This window comes from Epargyreus clarus, unplaced genomic scaffold (genome assembly GCF_041222505.1).
Source record: "Epargyreus clarus isolate Ecla_fem2 unplaced genomic scaffold, WU_Ecla_fem_2.2 ptg000024l, whole genome shotgun sequence".
NCBI classification, from domain to species: Eukaryota; Metazoa; Arthropoda; class Insecta; order Lepidoptera; family Hesperiidae; genus Epargyreus; species Epargyreus clarus.
Window position 1 is genome coordinate 9,629,500 of NW_027332231.1, and position 26,512 is coordinate 9,656,011.

Below are 26,512 nucleotides of genomic sequence, written 5' to 3' on the forward strand. Positions count from 1 at the left end.
ATTATGTTCAAGTACTTTAATTATACACCTACTTAGTTTTTTATGTACATTACTACCAACTGGGAAGGCGATATATGGAGATAATAATGTTATCTTATCTGGAAGCTTCAACATTATGTTATATAAAGCGGCATTTAGGACTAGGTACTATCACATAAGCTTTGCTGTTGATGTAAGTGTAGGGTAAATAAATAAATACTTATTATACTCACGAGGATCTAGTAAAATAAATTTCTTATTTTTATTTCCGATTATAATAATAAACTTATGGCTATGGTAGGCTGTGTGACGTTAAGGCACTTGATTAGTATATAACGTCAAAAAAACATAAACTGACAGCCTCGACGTCACAGGGGCGCGCGTGTGGGAGTAATGTATTCTTCCCGCCAAGAAGCTGTCAAAAATAGGCGAAATCGGGACAAGTTTTAGGTTCCCAATCCTGACTAACATTTGTGTATAAATCGTTTTGTGTAAATCTAGGACTATCAGTATTTATTTTAAACTAGTGTAAGTGAACCTCAACAATGTCGAAACCGGAGGAAAGCGAAGAAAATTGGATTGCAGCTATGGACAATCTATGTTGTAAGTTAAATGTAGACCCAGTCGCTGCGAAAAAATCCAGGGAATCTTTTGCAGAAATCAGGCAAAATTATACTTTAGAGGTAAGAGAATACATAGATTGTTGATTATTAATAACGTTTTATCAATGAATCCATTGTTCTAAAACTAGGAACGTACGCGTCAGGTAATCATAACAAAATATTCGTGGCTGTTTTTCATTTGATATTGGAGGGACTTCTGTAATAATGTTGGGATTTATAATATTTTAGGGAGATACGCTCCATTGGATGGCTTGTGCGCTATATGTGGCGTGTCGTACGTCCATCACACCCACTGTGCAATCGGGGAAGGCAGTGGAGGGAAACTGTGTCAGCCTCACTCGACTACTCAGGCTTTGTAACATTAGGTAAAATATTCCATTATTAATTTTCGACAACTTTCCAAAAATCACAAACAATCATTATCTCTAAAATATTATTGAGTTCACTATCTACATTGTTGTTTTTTTTTATTCTACCAAATAATCACAGAATCTACATACTTTCAATAGATAAACTACAAATCTGCAAATTTTAATTGAATTTAAATTTAATTATAATCTGACAATATGTTCTTAAAAACAAAAATGCTTTTGCAGTCTTATCCAATTTTTCAAAAAAATCAAGAACTGGATGGACATGGCACTGATGCCCAGTGACTTTAAGGACAGAATCACAAGGCTGGAGCACAAGTTTGCAGTGTCCACTGTGTTGTTCAGGAAGTTCCAGCCAATCTTCCAAGAAATATTTTCAGGGCTCACTAATGAACCATTGAAAAATACCAAAAGCAAGAAGCACAAGTAAGTATTACTCTTATCATTGTATTGGTTGTTTAGACTTTTCTATGTATAATATTCTTTAGTTAGTAAGTTAGTTAGCAGTTGGCAGTCCATCTGATGTTCAAATGTTGCTGCAGTCTATTTGCATCTACTGCTACTAGAACTAACACTTACTCTCTAAATTAAAAATAGTCCGAAATAAATAGTCCCAATATCTGATATCAGGCACCTTTCATCAGTTGTTGTTTATATTCATATCTAACCTTGATAAATCCACATCTTTTATTGAATCGATCATAGTCATTGATAATCTTTATGTAGATAAAATCCTTTGTGCAAAAATGCATTTTTGTTTATCAATAATGTTATCACTAAGTCTGTGCAGTATTGTTATATATATATGTATGTACACATCCTACAAACATTTCTGTGTCCTTCTATTGCCTACTTATCATATAATGCTGCGTCCACTGTGTTTCTGCTTCCGTATACGGGCGCAGTTTATATATATATATATATATGTATAACAATACTTAATAACATGGTTTGATGTACAACTGCATATTTAATTCTGATTGAATTTCCTCTTATTTATATGTGCCAATTACTAAATAAACTGTGATTTCGAACAGGAAAATTAATAATATTACCCTGTATTTTACTATTAGGTACATTATATTGTAACATAAATTTCTGATACTTTTGGATAATTGTTGTTGTACAAAAATATCAAATATGTATATTCATTGAATAGCTTTCAACCAATTAGTGGAACTGAAACTGACAATCAACACTTTAGTCATGTACTCATGTACATTTAAGACTGTGTTTTATACATCCCATAAACCATGTATTTAGATGTATCACCTTAAATGTATGGATTATTTAGATATACAAATATAGTTATCACAATACAGTGTTATAACTTTGAATGATGTAGTTTAACATATTTATAATAATTTTAACTAGTTTATATCACTACTCCATGATGTGTCGTAATTGTTTTCAGATTACAACCATGCACAACAAATGCCCTATTTGACTTCACATGGTGTCTGTATGTGTGTGTCAAGGGAGAATTCCACAACTCAGCAGATGATCTTGTGGACATGTACCATATCCTGCTGTCCTGCTTAGATTTTGTGTTTGCTAATGCTTTCATGAGCAGGCGGATTGATTTAATTAATCCTTCATTTAAAGGTATGGTATATTCTTGTATTCATTATTTATATATGTTCTATATAGAAATTATTGTCTGCAGATATATTACTGTTTTATTGTCACAATTACATTAACTTATCTTATGTATTACCGAAATTCTACTGGTAGAAATCAGATTACACTGTAGTCTGATTGTCCTATATGTGTATCATGAAATAAAAATATTATTGTATTCAAGGTAGCCCAAAAATTACAATAAAAAAATCTATACATTAATAATAATATAAACAGGTGGTCTTATTACTATACCAATTCTACCAAACAATCTTTGGTAGAGAAAAAAAGATGTTAAAATATTTGGTAAATGACTAAGTCTCTGACATATAGTAACAGTAATACCATCCTCGTAAGAGTATTTCTTAAAGTTTACAATGATTTCAGGTTTACCCACAGATTGGCTTAAAGATGATTTTGAGTTACCAAGCAAGGCTCCGTGTATAATATCAGTTTTATGTGAAATCAAGGAAGGTTTGGCTGTTGAAGCTGCTACAATGAAGGAGTACAGTTGGCGACCAGTCATCAAATCATTCTTTGACAAAGGGGTAACTCACATTCAGACTAAAAGAGTGAAAGAGATTAAAAACAAATATGGTTTACCTGTTATCGGTCGGATTATCTGATTAGCATGATCAAATTTTGTTATACAAGAAAATCAATATAGTCTATACATATACTTAACTATTGATAAGTCGTTTTCATAATAAAAAATATTTCTACTTAATTTTTTAAAATAAAATTTGATTTTACAAATGAATTTGAGTTAATTCTCATGTTTTCACTGCAAAAATCTTTAGATATATTGCATATATCTTGTTTAATTCTTTATAATTCAAATAAATTATAGTAAAATTTGCTGATGTTCGCTATTATTTTTAATTCAAAACTTTTATCTATTGGATTTCTTTGTTGTATTTCAGATTTTAAAAGGAAACAGTGATCAATTGACGGGCCTGCTAGAAATTGGGAATTTCGATTTAAATGTTAAATCATTGAATAATTTATATGAAACATATGTTTTAAGTGTTGGCGAATTCGACGAGAGAATATTTTTAGGTAAGTTTAAAGTTGATAACTAATAATAAATTTGAAAAAGTAAAATTGTCAACAAAGTCATTAAGACATTTTGATGACATTTTTGCCTTTTTTAATTAGTTTCTTTTGTCAATAATGACTACATTATATTGTTTGGATATTATTTTGTCGTATTTAAGTGAAAATGAAGGTGAAGTATTTTAGTAAATTAGAATACTGGTAGTATTGGAGAGCAAATTATTGTAATGCGTAATATTTTTTATAGGAGAGCATGCCAATGAACAGATTGGGGCTAGAAGTAAGCCGGTGTCAGGAGAGGAAATATCACAAGTTATTGCTAATTTTGGACCCGTAAGTAACAATATTAAGTATTGTAAGTTCTGTAGGCTCTGTCCCCCACTATTTTTAATGCGTGCTGCAAAGAGCAAATGTTTATCTTTCATATTTCTATTAACTTTTATTGACCCTTACCCATCTCTTAAATATAACTCTTTAGACTTAGGATATTCATGGCAGGACAGGAGGTTTTCAAGGCTTATATACAATAAATGGATATTTTATTATGACATTTTCATAGATCTGCCTCTTCCTTGATATAAAAAACATTTTTTAGTGGTCTGTGAAACACTCATCTCACAGACCTGTATTGTACCTCAGGCCTGTGCTCAACTTGTTTCTCAACCTGTCTCAGTTTTGCATTTTACTGCATAATAACAACTTTTTGTAGAGATGTGGCAGTGTTTGCCATTATTGTAGGCTATACTGATTCAGATAATATTCTGATACAAAAGCTGCAGTTGTTACTTGCGGTCAGATGGACTGCCTGGTCGTTTGTTACTTCTACTACTCGACCAAGCCAACTAGACAAATGTCAAACGTGACGTCAATCATAAGCTATGTGTGTACCGCTGGCAAAAAAATAATGACATGTTGCGAGATGTTGATTTATAATTAACGAAATGTAAACTTTAATAAATTTCTGTCTAATATTTTATACTTTAATACTGTTACGAAAACTAATGAATACAAAAAAATGTAAACGTAAAACTCGCAATATCATTGTTTGCTCACTGCTATGAATAGTTTTATTTATCCCCATTTTATGCTGTCTTAGCACACAGCTCAGTCAAATCTTGACAAATAACGTACTAAATAACAAATAAACAACTATTTACACTGATAACAATAACAACATTAACCAAAAAATATAATCCAGAAATTATTTGTGAATTGTGAGAGTGAGAGTTTAGTTGCGAACAGTACTAGGATGTGATCGGGGCATGAGGCGGTACTCGGGGAGATAGGCTGCACCCGTTCGTCTAGTTGGCCCGTTCGACTTGTGTCTACATTATAACGTTGTGTATTGCTCAGGGCGGTCGCGCGTGCCCCGACACGCCGCTGACGGGGCGGCGCTACCTGGCGCGGCGCGCGGAGGAGCTGACGCCGGTGTCGGAGGCCACCAACAACATCGCGCGCCTCGCCGCCTTCCTGCGCCAGGCCAAGCCGCTGCCCTCCTCCGCGCTGCTCAGGCTCTTCGCGTACGTACGAGCGTACACTCCGCGACAAACTTCTAGTCCGCTCTGAATATAGAAACGAGTCGCGTCGCAATAGCAATTGTAGATATTAGCGTGACGAAGACAACGCGGGACTCCCTGGCACCGGTCGGCTACCCGCTCTCGCCCCATGGGTACATACACAAACCTGTATTTGTACTCGGTACATAGCTGCGTTAGTGTGCCCTTACGTTGCTACGGAGTAAATGCCTGTAATTGTGTTCGACCACATTGGCTCTCTGACTGACACCTGCGCGCATTAACTTTAGAGCGGACTTGAAGTTTGGCGCGAACTATAATCACATTCCTTTTTCCGCACAAACACACCACTTTAAAGCCCTCTGACGTATGGCTGCCGAAAATAAATTAAATGCCTAAAACATACGCATCAAACTAAAAATCTACTTTTGGGTTTAATAAAAATAAGATTTTGACACGTTTTCTAAATACCATCTATCTCATATAAATGTCTCACAAAATTTAGGGACTATCTAACATCTTACTGTAACATCCACTAATGAGAAATAAATGGAACATCTACTTTTCAGCCATAGCTTAGCCATTTAAACTTGAATTACAGAGATTGCGGTGTATCAGAAGAAATGATAATAACAAACGTGATAAGGCCATCCAACCACTGGAAGGAGTTATTTGCTAAAAGCCTAAAGGAGTGCAACTGTAGCAATGAGATGATCAACTCGCGGTGCAACATGGTGTCATGTTTATACTTTAAGGTCTTCGAGCACATCATCAAAGAGGAGCATAGGAAAAAGCCACAGGTTTCATTACAGGTACGAAATGACTGTGAATGTTAACTTTGTAATGAAATATGCACTGTTTTTTTAGATCATTAAAAATGGTGACGTGTGCCTACTACATAACAGTACAGAATCGTATCTTTGAAACTTTGAAAAAATTTTCACTATAAATTATATTTGTATGCATGTGCATTTATATATATAATTTATAATATTATAATACACTGATTATGTTTCATTGTTTTTGCAAAATCAGGATTTTATACATTAAATAACGAATTTCTAAATATTTTATGTTACTATGTAATTGTCTTTATGTACTTTAGGTATTTTAAACATAATGTTTAAAATACCTTAAATACATACATTATAATCTATGAGTATCTAATTGTAAAGAATTTACACCAATAAATATATCAATTTTACAAGTAACATTGTGACCGTCCAAATCATCATATTATAAAGAATATTTCTCTACTTCCAGGTGCTGCTGTCCCAAGAAACGTACCAGCTGACAGTGTTCGCGTGCTGCACGGAGGTGGTGCTGCACGCGTACGGGCTGCACTCCATGCGCTTCCCGCGCGTGCTGCAGATATACGACCTCAGCGCCTTCCACTTCTACAAGATCATCGAGCTGGTTGTACAGGCGGTTGTCGACAAACTCAGCCGAGACGTCATTAAACATTTGAATGCTGTAAGTAGGTTTAATTGTATAGAAGTAAATCAGAAGAAGAAGACATGTAAAAGATTGAAATCGCCGATGTACATTTTCAATATCAATGGCCAATTCATCAATGAATTTAAATAGTTGTTATAATACATACAACCGAACATAGAACCTCCTTCTTTTCGAAGTCTGTTAAAAAGCGTTAAAATTTTATTTATTCGTCACTAGTCTCATGTTTATAAACATATAGATTAACCATATCTTTGGACCACTATTTGATTTAATTATCGAAAGTAATCCTTTTCTTTCATTCCAATCAGATCCTAAATGTTTATTATTATTTAATTAGGAGTTATATATTAAGAAAATATTTATAATACATATATAAAATATTATAGTATATATAATATTTATAAAGTCCATATTGAGATTACTGATTAATGCATGAGTACTTAATGGACCTTTAAATCAAATGTTACTTATGGTCCATTATACCAATATTTTATCAAGGTTGAAGAGCAAGTATTGGAGTCATTGGTGTGGACATCAGACAGTCCGCTGTGGGACCAGCTCAGCAGGTTCCCGGTGCCTGCTTCCACAGAAGTGTACGTGCAAGACTCGCCGATGAGCCGGCGAAATAATAGTAAGTGCATTGGACTATTTGTTGTCAACAGATGAGGTTAGAAGTTTGTGTAATCTGATTATTTGTATATTTTACTTACTTTAGCTTACAGCAATAAAGCAGTAAAAGTGGTATTAAAATTTGGCACGAGATTATTACTGTGCTGTACCTTTTACTGAAACACTAGTACAGTTTTATGCCAGTAATAAGTATTGCATTACTTACGATATAAATTCATTTATATTTCTAGTAAAACTATATAAGATGTAATATATGAACTCAAATCTTCAATTTTCCTGTTCAGGTGGATTACAGTCACCTGTGTTAGCAGCAATCGACCGGTTTTTGACGCCTATGGCGGATCAGGCCAAGAAGCAATTATTCAAGGATAATGTGAAACCCGGTCAGTCCTTATTAGGTAACAGTTTTTATTGTTTCTGTGAGGAGTGAGGAGGAGTGAGTGAAAAAATCTGAAAGGATAACGTTTTGAGAATGGGGTTGTAAGTACAAAATGAGTAAAAGTTTCGAAGCAATGAGTCTTGGCTTTATGCAGTAGTGATATGTTTTATGTAGCAACTTTTCAATATAGCCTTCTTTATTTGCAATGTATGTTATGTATTGCAACCTGCACTCAGATAGTGTGGTCTTAAAGACTTGCCATTCTGAGAAGAGACCAGAAGAAGAACAGACCAAAAATGGATTATTTATATTTTTTGCAAAGTGTAGTTGGAAGTGCTGAGATTTTTTTAATCTTGCAAAAGGCTTAACACTGGCTGAAAAGCTTGTAAATCACATTTTTTGTTTTTTTTTTTGTAGAATTGTTTCAGATTTTTTTGTTATTTGTACAAGCAACTTAGATATATTTAGCATTCATGTTCTTGTTGTTAGTATATTTCTCTAATTTATGTACGTCTAAATGACAACTTTATTTTTCAGTACAAACAAATAATACAGTAGTGAAAACAGAACCAGGTACTACACCTCAGCCATCACAACCCCCGTCCAATGGAGAGACGACGCCAAACACAACGCCAAAAAAGGCGAATAATTCGTTAATACTCTTCTTTAGAAAGGTAAGCATTTTAGCTATAGCGAAATTTTTGATTTCATTCTGTTTTTGGTTTTTCTTGGAGAGTCCTAGAGTGATGTATCTTTCTTCAATTGCGTTTCCTCCTCTATTTCTCTCATCTCGGTCTGCCTTTATTTTGTATAATTGCCATTTTGAACAAGGTACTTTTTAAATATAGAAGTAACTAAGTAACACGCAATCCAATTTGTGATAAGTGACTGCGGCTGCACTTGGACATCTGTATCCTTAGTACGAGTTTAAAAACTCATACTAAGGGTAATGTAATCAATCCCATATAAGACTACGACGGATGAGACTAAGTCGTACCTCAGGGGCGATCACAGCTGCCTTGCTGTTATTAGACAGCAATAAATGTGGCGATTGTGCCTCCAAAGTTGAACCACAACCTATCCTGAATACACTTACGCCATTTATGACGTCACCAGATGAAACAAAGCAATCTATTCCAGTTCTACAGTTTAGCGGTGGTGCGCATGAACGATCTGTGCACGCGGCTGCGGCTCGCGGACGACGAGCTGAAGCGCAAGATCTGGACCTGCCTCGAGCACTCCGTCGTGCACCAAACGCAACTCATGCGCGACCGACACCTCGACCAGATACTCATGTGCGCCGTCTACGTTATATGCAAGGTATGCTCGCTAAAATACTGAAAGATACCTTAGGTTATTTAGGAAATAAACTTTCAGGTATGGTCACTAAAATACTGAAAGATACGTTGGGTTATGTAAGAACTTTCGGACGATACCTTGATTAGTTTTTCAGATTATATTGTCATTGTAATTAAGTATTAAAATACTTACTTGCTGAGCAAAGACGTATAGGCGCGTATAGGAGTATTTAATTTACTGTGTAATCGTTACACGCCACGATGCTCATCCCCTCAGCGCGACATAGGATTTTTAATGCAAATCAAAATTATGTGCGACTACATTCGTGTGTTAGATTTATTGGGTAAAAACTTGATGAAATATGAATATTGAAGGTAATGGAAGTAATTATAGGTGAAGCTACATTTATAAGTATATATTTATGTTGGTTCCGTTGTTTGGTTATGCAAAATTTTACTGCCAATAATAACGGTACTATGAATAGTGTAATGAATAATGTTTAAATTTAAGTTTTGATTTTATATTATTATTTTTAGGAGTTACATTATTACGTTTTTCCGGAAACTATAATCACAATGTTTTAAATTTGTTTTGTATGGCAGATCTTTTTTATACTCTTTATTTGGTAAATAAGCTTATTTTAATATTAATATTGTGTCATAATTTATGTTTTTATTTTATATTATGAATTTCATTTTTCGAAAACTATTATTATAATGTTTTAAATTTATTTCTATATGGTAGATTTTTATATTCTTTATTTCATAAATAAGCTTATTTAAATATTAATAGTGTGTCATAATGTAAGTTTTTATTTTATATTGTGATTGTTAATATTTTTCTTAGCAAAAGAAAAGTTTTACTTTATTGTAAGTTTAATTGGATATAACCAATGGCGGCCATTTGAGGCCGCTATAAAAGGGGTTGAGCCGATTGGTTCGGGTGGATTCTTGCTGAAGTGATGCTGGTTACCGACCCAGAGTTGAGTTCAAAGATATCTACAGGACCACAGTTAAGTACATATTAATATATTTAATATTAGTTTAATATTATAACAATTATTGTAGTACTAGGAAATGTTTATTGATATGTTTCTATATTTAGAAAATACGATTAATGTTGCTAATATCTTATGCATTTTGAAAAGATGTGCTGAGGAGTTTCTTTCGCAGTTTTCTTCTCCTCTATACAAGGGCACCTTTGCGAAACTGTGGTAGAATCAATCATCAAGTAATTGAATAAATGAACGTTGATTTTATCTTTCTGTCTTATAATTTCGACCCCATTGATATCAACATATTATTGTTTTTGAAACTATTTATTGTCAATAAATGTTTATTAGAGTTAGTTTATTCGAATGAAATAACTTATTAACATATACAAGCCATCAGTTCAATGAAGTAGTTCAAAATAATTAAATATATATACATATATATATAAATTTATCTTTTATCAGACGTGAACCCATAACTAATTAGTTTTGTAATTTATTTTCAGAAATTTTGTTTTGGAGATTTCATGATGGATCCAGCGGTAGTGGAAGTTCTTCTCAAGTCAATCCAAGAAGCGTTGCCTGACCGACGCCGTGGTGACGACGTAAGCCTACCACCTTTTGACCCCGAAACGAATGAAAATGGTGCAGAGAGCTGGTGTCGAACCATTTACTCCATTGCAAAGGATATGGGATGGAGTGACGTCACAACTATAGCCAAAGCAGGTAAGGCCTTAAAGGGCTCAGCTTTAATTTGGTACGAAACATGGGATCCCGAAGAGGGGAGGTCATGGGAGAGGTTCAGGGCAACCATAATGGACTTGTATCCTGAAAAACGTAATTTATCAGAAAAAATATCAAAAGCTGTTTTACTTACATCTGAAAAATCGGATTCATACTGCGAGTATGCAAGGGAAAAGTTAAGACTATTTAAATTAATAAAAGTAGCTTTTACTGAAGAACAATTGGTGGAATTGATTTGCGGGGGTATACATGACGCCACTGTTAAAATGGCTGCTCACAATAGTCGTGTTGATACAACTGCAAAATTAATTTCGCTATTTACAACATATATCAAGACTTCAAAAAAACGACCATTGGATTCTGGCAGTAAGTTCGACAAATCCGAAAAAAATGAACCGTCTACTTCAGGTACTTTAAGCGTAACTCATAAACGTCAAAAATTAGATAATTTGTTAGAAAAACGTTGTTACACTTGTAATAAACTTGGGCACACTTGTATACAATGCTTTTTAAAAGAAGTCGTGAAAATAACTTTCCGGACCCTAGATACTCTACAGTAAATTCATCGCCTCAAACTGTGCAATGCACGTTCTGTAAGAAATTTGGACACAGTGAAAATATTTGCTTCTTTAGACAGCGTTATAATAGTCGCAGCTTATTAAAAAATATAAACCCAAAAGATAATGAGAATAACGTAAATTGTTTGAGTACGACAAACAAACTGAAACTAACAACGATTACTATCGGGGACTTAACTTTGGGTGCTCTAATTGACACTGGCGCCACGTGTAGTATCATTAAATATTCTATAGTTAAACGATTGCCATGTAGATTGGAACCCTGTTCCATCACGCTTGAAGGAATAGGAAACGGCAAATTACATATTTTTGGTCGAATAAGTGTTCCTGTAATGTTCGATGGTGCTTGTGTAGAAATAGAATTTAACGTTGCTAGAGACACAGATTTTCATTATGATTGTTTGATAGGACGCAATATAATCCAATATCCTGATATATTAGTTGAAATGGACTCTAATGGTTGTAGAGTAATTCGTAATTCATGTCGGGTAACAAATGAAGTAAATTTTCAGATTGAATCGTCTAGTAAAGATAATCTCGAACAACTAACTGAATCGGTAAATCATTTAAGTGAATCACTTCAAGCTAAAATTAAATTAATATTTGATAAATACCCTGAGGTGTTACCGTCTGAAAATAATATTGGAACTGTTAAAACTGGTGAAATGCAATTACGACTAAAACGCGACGAATTGATACACTACAGACCCTATAGATGATCACCAATTGAGAGGGAAAAAGTAAATGAAATTTGTGAAGATTTAATTCAAAAAAATATAATTCGCGAAAGCAACTCCCCATATGCTAGTCCTGTCTTACTTGTAAAAAAAAAGATGGCACTGATCGTATGTGCGTGGATTTCAGGGCACTCAATAAAATTATTGAAAAAGAAAGATATCCCCTGCCCTTAATCCAAGACCAACTTGATAAGTTAGGTAATTCAAAATATTTCATATCAATTGACATGAAGAGTGGATTCCACCAAATTCCTGTAGCTGCTGAATCAATTAAATTTACTGCATTTGTTACACCAGATAATCATTATGAATTTATTAAAATGCCATTTGGCATATGCAATGGACCATCAGTCTTTCAAAAGGCCATTAATAACGCTGTCAAACATCTCAAGTTCTTATTAGTGTACATAGATGATTTGCTAATACCATTTCAAATGTGGGGTGCTTTTCGAACCTGATAAATGGAGCACCCCACACTTTTTCCACAATTATACTATTTACTGTTCCTTAATTGATTCTTAGATTGAAAATTATTTTCTACTTTTTAGTTGATTTTATCATAAAAGCGTGTTTTTTAGTTTTTTGAACTATAATTATTTATTAATTTTTAGTATTTCTCGTTATAGCGACCACCATTATTCATCGTTTGTAAAAAAATCAAGTGTCTATCTATTACGATTTAAGAGACAAAGCCCAACGACAGACGAACAGACCGCAGAGGGTTTCGTTTTAACCTTTGAGTACGGAATCCTAAAAATCATTCTACAAGAGGGCATTATAGATATGTTTCAGAACATTTGAGTTATAGGGAAATAACATTATTATTTTCTAAACTAAAAATCACGATATAAAAGTTACGCCTATTGAAACTAAATAGCAATAATTATTATTTGCAATCTAAAGTTGCGATGAACTTTGCTGAAGGTGTTTGAAAAATCTCGCCTCGAAAATCGTTAATCCAGAGGATGTTGATAAGGACAATGGTATAAAACTATTAATGTTTAAAATATTGAATTGTCATCGGTCCTTAATAAGTATGCCAAATTTCGGGTTAATCCAACGTTTTGAAGGGGGTTAAAATCACGTTGAAAGATTCCGTTACATACTAACATACATACGTCTGAAGCTAATAAAAGCGTGTTAAAAAAGGAGCTTTCGTTCAACATGTTGACTACCTTAGTCGTAATCCGATAACGAAGAAACAACCAGATTTAAACTTTATCGATGAGGACTTGCATAATCATGCACCATCGTGGTTAAAAACGGCCCAACTGAATGACGATGAAACTCAAAACTTTAATGAATCGGGTACAAACGGGTGATGTTGACGTTAAACGGTACGAAATCATCCATGATTTGCTTTGTTATAAAGTTGACTCTGTATCGTTATCAAAATTTTTTGTTCCGAAGGGATATAGATTAAGTTTACTGCGGCTCTATCATGATAATAATTGCCATGTGGGTTATGACAAACTCTTAACAAAATTAAGGAACATTTTTGGTTCCCCGGTGTTTCAAATTTCACAAAAAAATATATATCTCATTGTCTGATTTGTATTGCACAAAAGACTCATTCTGGACCTAAACAAGGTTTACTTCATCCCATAGAAAAATCGATTCCATTTCATACGTTACACCTTGACTGTTCTGGACCTTTTAAACAATCCGAAAAAGGTTATAAATATGTACTATTAGTAATTGATGGCTTTACAAAGTTTTGTATCCTGAAACCACTCAAAAGCTTAAGTGGTCATGAATTATTGTTTGCCTTACGTGAGACCATCACATTATTTGGAACTCCTTCTCTGGTAATTACGGACAGAGGAACAAACTTCGCATCTAACCAAGTACAGTCCTTGTTGAGAGAAATGCAAAGTAACCACCATATGATATCTACCGGAACTCCTCGCGGTAACGGTCAAGTTGAGCGTTATGTAGGAACCGTTCTAAATACGCTATCTGCAACAGTAAATAATACCTCAGAATGGCCGAACGCTTTATGGAAGGTTCAGCAATCCCTTAAGAAATATTATAGTTGCTAAAGAAAAATTACGAGTGTGGCCGGGTGAATGGGTAAAGCAGAACAGATGTTTTGAGGAAATATGATAAAATAAATATAATATAAATAACAAATGTAAATGGTCATGGTCCGTGTTAGATTTATATTTGATTCATATCATTCATTATTTATGTGTATTTGATTGAAAACTAAGATAATATTTTATTTTTATTTTTGATTAGTTATTTAACCACATTTTTTATAATGAATAATGTAATGAATAATGTTTAAATTTAAGTTTTGATTTTATATTATTATTTTTAGAAGTTACATTATTACGTTTTTCTGGAAACTAAATCACAATGTTTTAAATTTGTTTTGTATGGCAGATCTTTTTTATACTCTTTTATTTGGTAAATAAGCTTATTTTAATATTAATATTGTGTCATAATTTATGTTTTTATTTTATATTATGAATTTCATTTTTCGAAAACTATTATTATAATGTTTTAAATTTATTTTTATATGGTAGATTTTTATATTCTTTATTTTATAAATAAGCTTATTTAAATATTAATAGTGTGTAATAATTTATGTTTTTATTTTATATTGTGATTGTTAATATTTTTCTTAGCAAAAGAAAAGTTTTACTTTATTGTAAGTTTAATTGGATATAACCAATGGCGGCCATTTGAGGCCGCTATAAAAGGGGTTGAGCCGATTGGTTCGGGTGGATTCTTGCTGAAGTGATGCTGGTTACCGACCCAGAGTTGAGTTAAAAGATTTCTACAGGACCACAGTTAAGTACATATTAATATATTTAATATTAGTTTAATATTATAACAATTATTGTAGTACTAGGAAATGTTTATTGATATGTTTCTATATTTAGAAAATACGAATAATGTTGCTAATATCTTATGCATTTTGAAAAGATGTGCTGAGGAGTTTCTTTCGCAGTTTTCTTCTCCTCTATAGAAGGGCACCTTTGCGAAACTGTGGTAGAATCAATCATCAAGTAATTGAATAAATGAACGTTGATTTTATCTTTCTGTCTTATAATTTCGATCCCATTGATATCAACATATTATTGTTTTTGAAACTATTTATTGTCCATAAATGTTTATTAGAGTTAGTTGCTTTTATTCGAATGAAATAACTTATTAACATATACAAGCCATCAGTTCAATGAAGTAATTCAATGAAGTAGTTCAAAATAATTAAATATATATACATATATATATATATATAAATTTATCTTTTACGTGCGTAGCGTTTACGTATTACGTATTCAATGTTCGATAAGAAATTTGCACGTAATCACGATGGTTGCAATTATCTAAACATTACGTTAAAAGAAAGATCAGTAGCAGTTCATTTGCGACCCACACCTCGATCAGATATCCGTCGTGTGCGGATACGTACGTCGTGTACGTGTGCGGTGTAAATTATAAGTAAAGTGAGTGCGACTTTTGAATTTTGGTTATATTATCTGTGGGCTTTATGGTATTATGTATATTATATAACCTATATGGATTGATGTAGGTTTTCAAAATCATGTTTTAATATTTTCGTGTCGTTCAAGTAAGCAATGTTGGGAAATGGATTTACTTGTTGCTTATTGTGGACAGAATATATATATATATATATATACAGGGTGAATTTTTTAAACGGGCCTTCAGGGCCAATTCCGAAACTATATTACTAGTGCAAGCAATCCAGTAGAAAGGACGTTTGCAGTCATCATGCGATTTTATATATATATATATATATATATATGAAAATAATAAATGTGTGCCGTCAATGACTGCTAATAGGTTCGTATCGAATTAAATACTCACTTATCGAAAGTGTATTTTGATTTTCAGGTATCAAATAGTGCAAGCAATCCAGTAGAAAGGACGTTTGCAGACATCATGCGATATTACAGACAGCGCCCTCTAGCAGATAATCATGTATATAGATCGGTTTTGATCAAACAAAGTGATGGAGAAGGTACGATTTATATTATGTAGTTGTAATATTACAATAAACCTAAATTAATATTTTTTATATTGTAATATTGACTTATTTGTTACAGGTTCTCCAGAAAGAGGAGATTTAATCAATTTCTATAATAAAGTTTATGTGCAATGTATGCAGAATTTTGCATTAAGGTTTACTGGTAGACACAAAGATGTAAGTATACCTTATTATATATTAAAATTAAAATATATGAAAAAATAGTTACTGAATAATTAGATAACTTAATACTACCAGTTAGTAATTCAAATAATGTTTTTATTATTTTTTCGTTGGGTTTCTACTAAAATATATCAATCGACTAAATGTCAAACTCAAAAAAGCGCGCTCAACCGCTACAGCACCGCCCACAGATAAAGGAATAAAGCTCCTGAACTCTCTGTTACGAAATATATAAATCTGTGCCTCTAATAAAATTATGAAAAACATAAGTTATTCCAAATTGTACAGTTTTATAATTCCATTTTTCAAAGAACAATGTGCAGGGTCGATTCCATAATAATTTATTCTTAGATATAATCAAGTCTCTTCCTGCGTTCAGTTCACTGGAGAATTCTATAGTTAGAGCTTTAATCAAAAAACAATGTTGTTCCATTTATTATAATTCAATTACTTCTGAAGTGTGGTAAATTTATAATAGTCAATAATTTGGCGTGAGATGCAAGTATTAGGTTCATATACATGTATAGTCTGCGTTAAACTGCTAGTCCGCTCTGAAAATAGAAATGAATTGCATCGCCATAGCAAATTGTATTACTACACTTGCTCGCACCAACTTCAGAGCGGACTAGCAGTTTGGCGCGGACTATACAGACATACGCCACAAACGCGTACCTGTCAAAATATTGCATCGTAAATATGATTTTGTTTTAACACGACACATTCAATACTAATAGATATAAATGAGGCGTCAGAAGTAGTAAGTTTGAGCGTGCGTGTGTGTGCAGGAGTGCGGGCTGTCGCCGCTGCCGGCGGGGCGCGGCGCGGCGGCGCGCTCGCCGGCCGGCCAGCGCGTGTCGGAGCGCCACCAGCTGTACGTCAAGCCGCTGCCCGCGCCGCACGCCGCCGCCGCGCCGCCGCAGCACCACCTCACCTACCGGTTCAGTCGCAGCCCCGCTAAGGTACCTCACGGCTAACAACCTTCCACAAAACAGTTCCTAAAGTACTCTAGTGGACTAAGGGAAGGGGCAGCCGGGCCACCAGACACGATGGCTGTTATCTAAAAAAAATAGACCGGACTCATCGCAATATTTGTCGGTGAAGTGTAAATCTTTGAGACATTTGTAATTTTGTACAAACAAATTAACTTTTTAGAATGGGGGACTTCAATATCCCGGGCTTCCGACGACCTTAGTCCGCCACTACTAAAGTATCCTATTTTAAAATTATATCAACCATATTCATTTACAACAATTTATATAATTCATTTTACACTCTTAAATTGTGTCTACGTTATAAATTCTAGTCTGTAGTAATTTGATAAAAAATTGAAAAGAAATACATACTTATAATTATGTCTTAGGACCTGCATGCAATCAACACGATGGTGTCGTGTGAAGTTGGCGGCGCAGCAGGCGGCAAGCGCGGCGGAGCGGAGGGCGACGTGGTGAAGCGCGCGCGGCTGGCCGGCGCGGGCGTGGCGCGCAAGCTGCACGGCCTCATGACCGACCGCCAGGCCGTGTAGCGCACGGTGGGTACTCAGCACACACCGCACCGGCAGGGGACGTGTGCAGCGCGCGCGGCTGGCCGGCGCGGGCGTGGCGCGCAAGCTGCACGGCCTCATGACCGACCGCCAGGCCGTGTAGCGCACGGTGGGTACTCAGCACACACCGCACCGGCAGGGGACGTGTGCAGCGCGCGCGGCTGGCCGGCGCGGGCGTGGCGCGCAAGCTGCACGGCCTCATGACCGACCGCCAGGCCGTGTAGCGCACGGTGGGTACTCAGCACACACCGCACCGGCAGGGGACGTGTGCAGCGCGCGCGGCTGGCCGGCGCGGGCGTGGCGCGCAAGCTGCACGGCCTCATGACCGACCGCCAGGCCGTGTAGCGCACGGTGGGTACTCAGCACACACCGCACCGGCAGGGGACGTGTGCAGCGCGCGCGGCTGGCCGGCGCGGGCGTGGCGCGCAAGCTGCACGGCCTCATGACCGACCGCCAGGCCGTGTAGCGCACGGTGGGTACTCAGCACACACCGCACCGGCAGGGGACGTGTGCAGCGCGCGCGGCTGGCCGGCGCGGGCGTGGCGCGCAAGCTGCACGGCCTCATGACCGACCGCCAGGCCGTGTAGCGCACGGTGGGTACTCAGCACACACCGCACCGGCAGGGGACGTGTGCAGCGCGCGCGGCTGGCCGGCGCGGGCGTGGCGCGCAAGCTGCACGGCCTCATGACCGACCGCCAGGCCGTGTAGCGCACGGTGGGTACTCAGCACACACCGCACCGGCAGGGGACGTGTGCAGCGCGCGCGGCTGGCCGGCGCGGGCGTGGCGCGCAAGCTGCACGGCCTCATGACCGACCGCCAGGCCGTGTAGCGCACGGTGGGTACTCAGCACACACCGCACCGCGCAGGGGACGCGGTGCAGCGCGCGGCTGGCCGGCGTGAAGTTAGACACAATAAGTTAACGTCTTTGCCTTACCACATCTTTGAAAATAGGCCACCGTAGTTGAGAATCACATTTGTTATTACAAAAGCAACTTAGAAAGAAGCAAGAGATATGTAGGCATGTCGAGTACGTGTAAGCCTTAACACGCTTATACCAACAGTATGTAAAAAAACATTGCCTGGACAAACATTTAATTTGGAAAAGATATTTTGTATATTCAGCAATCTTTTAATGTATGTCTTTTTTGCATTACAGATTCCATCATCTCAGCACCATATCTACGTGGAACAATTGAGTCAATGAATTTTCTATTGAAGTCATATTTATTTTATTTAGTACCAAAAATTCGCTCTTAGCTCTCTAAGTTTTTCATCGTGTTATTATTTTCAAAATATTTGACGAACGAAATGTAGCTCTAATCAATTAAAACTAATATTTAGTTGTCACAAGGATCTTTGGCTGGTTCCAAGTACAAGTAAGGAATTGGTGCTGAATCAAGGGTTTATCACAATTTATTGCAGCTTTTACATTCTCGAACCCAATGTAATATGTGAGAGCTTAAGAGATGTAACATGTCAGTTAAATGGGATAATTGCTGTTCAAAGTAAGATAATAATTTCATAAAATTGTCAAATTTTTTTTTTTTTTTTTTTTAGATAAATACTCAAATTCCAAAGCCTTGTCATACTTAACGAAAGTTATGCCTTTCGTATTTTTTATAAATGGAATTTTTAATAGAGATTATTACTTTATATGTAAAGTTATCCTCTATTAGAAATTCCATCAAATGTCTATAATCATACCATTTTATCACTGTTCCTAGACATCATTACGGGCCTATATTTTTGTTTTAATTTGATAATTATTTCTTTGAACAGCAACAATACGTTTTACTGCTGCTAATGTATATTGATCTCATTTCTTATTTATGAAGGATGTTTATAGTATTGATATGCCATATATTCTAAAGTTGCTCATTGCTATTGTAAGGTTTAAGTTCTTATACGGATTTGTTATGGCTGTGTCGATATCGTGACTTATTGAAAAACGTACTGGTCAATTGACAATGGTTTGGTAGCAAACTCTAATCTCTGCCTATCAAGTATCTAGGTAATATATACCTATAAAATGTATATGCGCACGTGTGAATGTAGTATTAGTTGCAGATTGTATATTACATACATCAATATACTACTAATAAAGACGTCATTAGTGGTATATCGATGATTACATAAAACTATAAGGCCTGGTTTACATTGCAAAATTACTTCAATTCACTATAATAATCGTCCAAGTATAAACAAACAAATCGTATCGATTTTATGATTAGCGTTAGGATCAAGAATATTTTCCATTGTAAACCGGGCCCAAGCTTTTATTTTATCCTACGGTGTTACTGATTAAAATCGGAAAGTGTAAATATTCGCATGATTTGTTACCTAGAGGAATCTTCCTCGCATATTATGTTGACTGTGTCCTGTAATCAGTCCGTTTTATTTGCTTCCATTAATATTATAATTACTCCTTTTAGCTAGTAAGTGATCAAAAAAGTTGTAGAAATCAATTTTGTTTTAACTTCGAATCAAAATTAAATGATTGTATATTTCGGACATAACCGTTTTATCATGTATTCTATGTAGATTTTACTCTTAACGATAATAAAAATATTTCACTATCAAAAGTGTTAAGTGTTTTACTTCAATGTTCTTACAAAGAACCGTCAGACGCACTTTCTACGGTATTTTTCTTGTAACGCAGATATCACGTCTCTTTTTTATAATATTGGAGTAGCAGACGAGCATGCCGTCCACCTGATGGTAAGTGGCTATATGCCGTCCATGGACATCGGTAATCAACCCCTGATACGATTAGATATTCCTACCTGAGGTCGGTCACAGATGCGCCGCTATCCCTGAGGACTAAGCTGGAACGCCTCGGAAAAGTATGTCTCCCTTATCACACCCTTCAAAACGAAACACAGCAGCGCCTAAACACAGATTATTAAATAGTTACTACGTAAGCTTAACATTGCTGTTATTAGGCAGAAATAGGTGTGGCAGTGTCGCCGCCGGAGTCGAACCATGAAGGGTTCTACCACCTTCAATACTTGTCCTGTCGGCTGTAAAATGGGTAGAAATTATGTAAAAGAAAATACAATTCACTATACCTTATATTTATTTAAATTTTACAATATACTCCTGTAATCTGCTTTAAAACAGAATGTTAATTAAAACTTACTACACACGAGTGTAACGACGGGCTTGCAAGCATTTAGGAGCCACCTCGTTTCAAACACAATCACTACGGTGATAATGATACACTTATTCGAATATACAAGGCTCCCGATCATGAATCACATTCTGCCTAAAATACGATACTGTCTTTTGTTACATACCAATTTTGCCGGAGATAAACTATTGTAATATAACACAAAGAAGTCTTTCTTTAAATGTTATATCAAATTAAGACAGAGTGATCAGTACATATAATTAACTGACTAAACTAACACATTAAATAATTTCTTATAATCTTATATGTTAAGGCTTACATAATTATATTATATTTTGAGAAGTAAAAGCTATTGAATACAAATTTTAAAGTACTTAAAAGTAACTTACAAGTAATAGAATTTCAAGGTAAGAGAATGTGGCAGAAATAGTAAATTTTATTTCGTTAAAAAGATTCATAGTAAACACACTAGAATTATGTTTATATAATAGTAATATTGCCTAATTAGGGCACACATTCGTCGTCGTTATCAACCCATTACCGGGCACGGGTCTCATCTCAAAATATGCTACCACTACTCGATGTGCTCGAGGAGGAGCACATCGAGTAGTGGTAGTTAATTTGAAATAAGGATCTTAAAAGCTTCATACGACAAAGAACAGCGTCATTTTATTATATATTGTATACTTACTAATGTAACAAATTCTCTAATTATTATTTTTCATTAAATTCAACTTTTAAAAAATACATTATTATAATGATATTGCTTATACCTTAGAAAGCTTATGAATCTACTACGCTAAAATTAGAACGAGTTAAGTATTCTAAGGTGGCAAAAGACGACGCGGCAGCGTGACGACTTACAAACCGTAACATAATTAGAATAAAGCAAATCTATCTAATTATATTAAGGGTGTTGCTCAGAGACAGCACAGCTGCTTAGAGATTCAAAAATCATCTCACACTTTGGATTTCTGCCATTTGGAGTCAAAGTGAGGTGTATCCTCAGGACATCCAAAAATTACCCTTCTATACACCAAATGTTCTCCCCTGGATGACCACCTGACGACGCCCTGGGACAAATTTTATACTAACATATTATTTTCATATACTTAATAAAAATGGCAGTGTTAGCATTATTAGGCCACTCGCAAAGCCTATATACATTAGCACGTGGATGCCGCTAGTGCGCGGCGTCGGTGCGCCGGGTGGGGCGCGGCGGGGCGGGGGGTCAGGTGGCGCGGCCCTTGCCCTCCTTGATCGCGATCACGTAGCGCTGCGCCACGCGCTCCGGCGGCGAGTACCCGTCCGCGTACGATGAGTCCTGCACACGCACAACCGTTACGAATACAGTCACTACATCATCATCATCATCATCAACAACCCATTACTGTCCCACTGCTGGGCACGGGTCTCTTCTCATAATGAGAAGGATTAGGCCATAGTCCACCGCGCTGGCCAAGTGCGTATTGGTAGACTTCACATACCTTTGAGATTTTTTTTTTTATAAATCTCAGGTATGCAGGTTTCCTCACGATGTTTTCCTTCACCGTTTAGCAAGTGATAATTAATTTCTAATACGCACATAACTTTGAAAAATCAGAGGTGCGTGCCTGGGATTTGAACCTCGGACCCCTCGATCGAGAGGCCGAGTTTCTTAAACACTAGGCTATCACTGCTTTTACTACATAGTCACTACATAGGTGTCCCTAATGCAAATGTAGAAAGAATTATCTGCAGAACTAATTTACCACGCTTTTATTAGCTTGGGTTGTATGTATGTATGTATGTATGTATGTATGTAACGGAATCTTTGAAATCGCTTTTAACCCGCTTTGAATGGTACGATTAATTATTTTTTTTAAACAATTATAAGAACGGATGACAATATATGACTTTAATAATTTTATTCCAGTCTCCTCCTCAGGATCGTCAGGAATCAGGATTAACGATTTTCCTTGTGCGATTTTAGCGTACGTTGTAAGCGTAGTTTGTAAAGTATAATTATTATTTCTACAAATATAAGTAGCAGAATAAATGAGACCTTCATCAATGTCCCATATCAACTAAATTTTCAATTACCTGAAATTACCCAAGAAATTACTTTCAAATAGTTGAAATGTCTATTAATAAATTTTCGAAAAAAAAAAACCACTTAGAATAATGAGCATACCTAGACCTTCGTTGGTAAGACAATGACTTTGTTGGAAGGATCACATTTTTTCTTTTTCATGTCTTATCATTATCTTTTATTAAGTCAGCACGATGGTACTCTGGGGTAATAGTCTCACCTCAAACAGCACTTCATAAGGTTCAGCCGCAGAACCCGGCAAACGATTGACCACTGCGCGGTAGAAGCAGGTAGTCTGGGGATAGAGCGCCATAACAACAGCGCCCTTAGGGAACAGCGAGGCCTCATCGATTCGCGGATCGGCGCGCATGAGCGGTAACGGTACTACCCGTCGCTTGCTTAGTACGTGCCGGTTCTTTTGCTCCTCGTCGATGTCGTCAACCTCGTACTTGCCTTGGGCTGGCAGCCAGCTCACTACCTGGATTATGAAAATAATTTATTTTATTTGACTCTATGCGGGCATTTACAATGTGATCCATTTTATATAGCTTTGTACAATTTACATAAAATTTAGTATTTATTACTTAGTCCCAAATGATTCCTGAACTATGTATTGTATTTTTAAAATTATTTAAGTGGAAATCTCTTTTAAACACTTTATGCTTGTATACCACCATGTTGTAGACAGTAAAGTATTGCAATCCTTATCATAGCAGCATACTGTGTAAATAAATGTATTCGCCATATACACAGATTTGTATCTAAAATAGATCTTTGGCATATGTAAGTAAGCTGGCATCCACCCTTTTACTGAAATGCATGCAGTGTTTCACACTAGAAATAAGTATGGTGGTAATACTTCGTCGACCGAACCACACTGGTATAGTCCGCGCCAAACTGTTAGTCCGCTCTGAATATAGAAATGAGCTGCCATAGAAAATTGCATAACTAAACCTGCTCGCGACAACTTCAGAGCGGACCAGTAGTTTGGCGAGAAATATAATTAAGCTAGTAGGATCCACCTTTCTACTGAAATGCAAAAACTGCTACTAGACTATACTATACATATTCTATACTAGAAATAGGTGTTGCGGTAACACCTCCCTGGTCAAAGCACTCTGGTTCTACCACTCACAATAAGTAATTGTTACTAACCTCAGCCAAGATCCAGTTCTCCTCCTTCTCGGACACCCGCACGAGCGCGGCGACGGCGTCCCCGGCGCGCGCCACGTGCCCCGCGTCGGCCGGCACCGCCCCGCACAGCGGCGGCGCGCGCTCGCCCACGCGGCCCACGTGCAGCGGCAGCGTCTGCGCAGCGCTCAGTAGCATCTTCATCAGCGCGCCGCAACCGATCGTCTCCTTGTTGCCCGCGTGACGCGCCTACGTCAACGTCAAAATATTTATTTCAAAGTAGGGCCACATAAACCACTTTCTGAAAGACCGCCAACACCCAAGAGTAACCATATTATGATGAATTAGCGATACAGGCTACTGGATACTGGATACTGGTACTATACCAGAGATATCTAGTTCAAAATGAACTATGCATTAGAACTTCCCTAGACTAGACTAGACTTCTCCTGTGTTACAATGTCCTCAAGCGAAAGTGACTATTTCACATAAGATAGCCAGTCTTCCTCTTCTTTATCAGTATATTAATAAAGTCTACATCAGCAAATGGCAAGTTTACATTTTACACACATTTGAGAATACTATGCACACTTCCAATACTGATTCCGCAGTTTTAAAGTTGCAGTTTATTACAAAAATTAGAAGAGTTTTCATATAACTCCCAATTCCTAAATTGAGAGAAATATTCACTTCTTCAACATAAAAAGGAAACAGAAATATTGACATAATTTAGGTATTTATTTATAAGGAACATTTCAATATTACAGTATTTTACCTGAATTCGTCTTTCATTCTTTATGGTGCGAATTTCATATATCCGCGAAAGAGCCGCTCTTAGCACTCTCTCTTCCTGTTCTGCCGCTGTCAGACCAGCTTTGTATAAATTCTTTAACTGCTGCTGCTAAAGTAAACAGTTAAATTAGATGCTGATTATAGTTCCACCAGCTACAGCTCTGACACCCCTGCTTACGTAAAAATTGCATTATACTCATTAATGACAAGTTTTTCCATAATTAATAATTATTTCACACTAAGGATTTCATCTTAGTTTTGTATATTTGTCTTTATATGTTGCCATGGCACCCGCTATGCAGAAAAAAATCCTAGTGTAGGGGTATGTGACTAGAATGCATTATTATGATGTTAACATAACATAGTTAATAAAAATTGATATTAATATACCTGTTGTGAAGAACTAGATGAGTCCTCTGTAGACGGAGAGGATTCTGCTGCTTTCTCTGCCCTTAGAATGGCATCAATGCATTGTTCATTGTGACCCCTCTCTCCTTCTATATCATATATCAGACGATGTAAGGACCTGAGACGTTCCTGGAATTATTTGTACACATATATCAGTTCTCTTCTAGTTACTGTCTATAGAAAAGTTGAAAGTTCAACATGGTTTGACATTCTGGACCTAACAGGAAGGTATCACCACCACTTGTGGTTTAATTCCAGCCACAACTTATGTCTGTCTTGTATAAGCAGTATTAAATACTGTGTTCTAGTGAATAAGGTAAGGAGAACATTTATGTAAGGCCAATCTTTTAGTTTAAAGAGGGACATATCTCTATAATATAGGATTCCATTCTTGGATTAATTTTGTCCATGTATGTTGGCAGACTGCATGCTCACTTCGTAAAAACATATTAGCTTGATAATATGAAGTCATTCTTACCTGCACTTGTTGTGCGGCAACATCAGCTGTTAGTGGCATCACTCCGATGTCTCAGCCAGCTTCAGACTCAAGTAAACAATGTGGAACCAGCTTATCCCCACAAATACCTATGCAAATATATATTAAAAGTGTTTCCTTTATTTTATATAGATCAAGATAAGCAGCAGCTATAAGTAATTCACAATAATACGTAATAAATTTGTTGTAATAAATATCTTCGAAGTATAAGTTGTTTCTATTCAAGCAAATGTTTTCCTAATAAAATACTTACAAGTACCGATGCTTGAAATACTGTTTTATAATCTAACATCACATAATAAGTTACAAGACAATAGTTAAATAACTTAATAACCCCGATAGATACAAAATAAACACAAAATTCAGAAAGAAACCCTAGTTTTTACAAGTTAATTATTTTACTCAAAATTGTATGTTGTTGTTGAGCTCACTTATTATTATTAGAGCATGAATTAAGAATCTCGTGTAGAACACTAAAACCACAAAAAAACTCTGTTTATATTACTATTTTCGCATAATACTTGACAGAAAATATCAAAAAACCTTTGCACATAATTCGTCGATGACAGCTTTGAACATTAACATTTGTCATTTGACACTATTGACAGCTTGTGCAGTGAAAACAAACAACAACATTTCATATTAAATGTAATCGGAAAATATAACTTAAAATAAATTTATAATATGTTAATTAAATAATCATTTTTCAAAACCACTAATTATTAATATATTTACATATATATTTTATCATTCGAAGTTGCCTATTGAAAATATTATACACC

The 26,512-nt window shown here is 36.0% G+C and overlaps 2 protein-coding genes across 5 annotated transcripts; one reads left to right on the forward strand and one right to left on the reverse strand.

The window, feature by feature from the left end:
- The first annotated feature begins 336 nt into the window (after positions 1-336).
- LOC140752618 (retinoblastoma-like protein 1) lies at positions 337-20,284 on the forward strand. 2 transcript variants are annotated; one of them, XM_073086990.1, is made up of 19 exons: positions 337-662; positions 831-967; positions 1,199-1,399; positions 2,388-2,578; positions 2,981-3,141; positions 3,517-3,652; positions 3,897-3,982; positions 5,003-5,169; positions 5,765-5,975; positions 6,427-6,636; positions 7,120-7,252; positions 7,536-7,649; positions 8,168-8,304; positions 8,771-8,950; positions 15,847-15,973; positions 16,059-16,156; positions 16,948-17,121; positions 17,523-17,690; positions 18,859-20,284. In XM_073086990.1, exons 1-18 carry the CDS (start codon positions 525-527, stop codon positions 17,682-17,684), a joined length of 2,763 nt encoding a protein of 920 aa, XP_072943091.1. In that variant the 5' UTR covers positions 337-524; the 3' UTR covers positions 17,685-17,690; positions 18,859-20,284. The 2 variants fall into 2 exon arrangements, with proteins under 2 accessions (XP_072943091.1, XP_072943092.1); XM_073086991.1 differs by having other exon boundaries at positions 7,536-7,634.
- A 476-nt stretch (positions 20,285-20,760) lies between these two features.
- Sgf29 (SAGA-associated factor 29) lies at positions 20,761-26,329 on the reverse strand. Of its 3 annotated transcripts, none has more exons than XM_073086511.1 (7): positions 25,984-26,329; positions 25,713-25,819; positions 25,217-25,363; positions 24,810-24,932; positions 24,059-24,283; positions 23,124-23,381; positions 20,761-22,156 (listed from the first exon to the last, which is right to left on the reverse strand). In XM_073086511.1, exons 2-7 carry the CDS (start codon positions 25,749-25,751, stop codon positions 22,064-22,066), a joined length of 885 nt encoding a protein of 294 aa, XP_072942612.1. In that variant the 5' UTR covers positions 25,752-25,819; positions 25,984-26,329; the 3' UTR covers positions 20,761-22,063. The 3 variants fall into 3 exon arrangements, with proteins under 3 accessions (XP_072942612.1, XP_072942608.1, XP_072942609.1); XM_073086507.1 differs by having other exon boundaries at positions 24,810-24,935; XM_073086508.1 differs by having other exon boundaries at positions 24,810-24,935; positions 26,274-26,307.
- Positions 26,330-26,512: the final 183 nt, after the last annotated feature.

What these genes read in the sequence shown, in the direction of transcription:
- LOC140752618 (XM_073086990.1), top strand. Translation starts at nt 525, where the DNA reads ATGTCGAAACCGGAGGAAAGCGAAGAAAATTGGATTGCAGCTATGGAC. An exon ending in GATGAGCCGGCGAAATAATA is followed by an intron (nt 7,253 to 7,535) that starts GTAAGTGCATTG and finishes TTTCCTGTTCAG; the next exon opens with GTGGATTACAGTCACCTGTG. An exon ending in ACCCGGTCAGTCCTTATTAG is followed by an intron (nt 7,650 to 8,167) that starts GTAACAGTTTTT and finishes TTTATTTTTCAG; the next exon opens with TACAAACAAATAATACAGTA.
- Sgf29 (XM_073086507.1), bottom strand. Translation starts at nt 25,751, where the DNA reads ATGCCACTAACAGCTGATGTTGCCGCACAACAAGTGCAG. An exon ending in AGAATGAAAGACGAATTCAG is followed by an intron (nt 24,284 to 24,809) that starts GTAAAATACTGT and finishes ACGTTGACGTAG; the next exon opens with GCGCGTCACGCGGGCAACAA. An exon ending in CTTATGAAGTGCTGTTTGAG is followed by an intron (nt 22,157 to 23,123) that starts GTGAGACTATTA and finishes GTGCGTGTGCAG; the next exon opens with GACTCATCGTACGCGGACGG.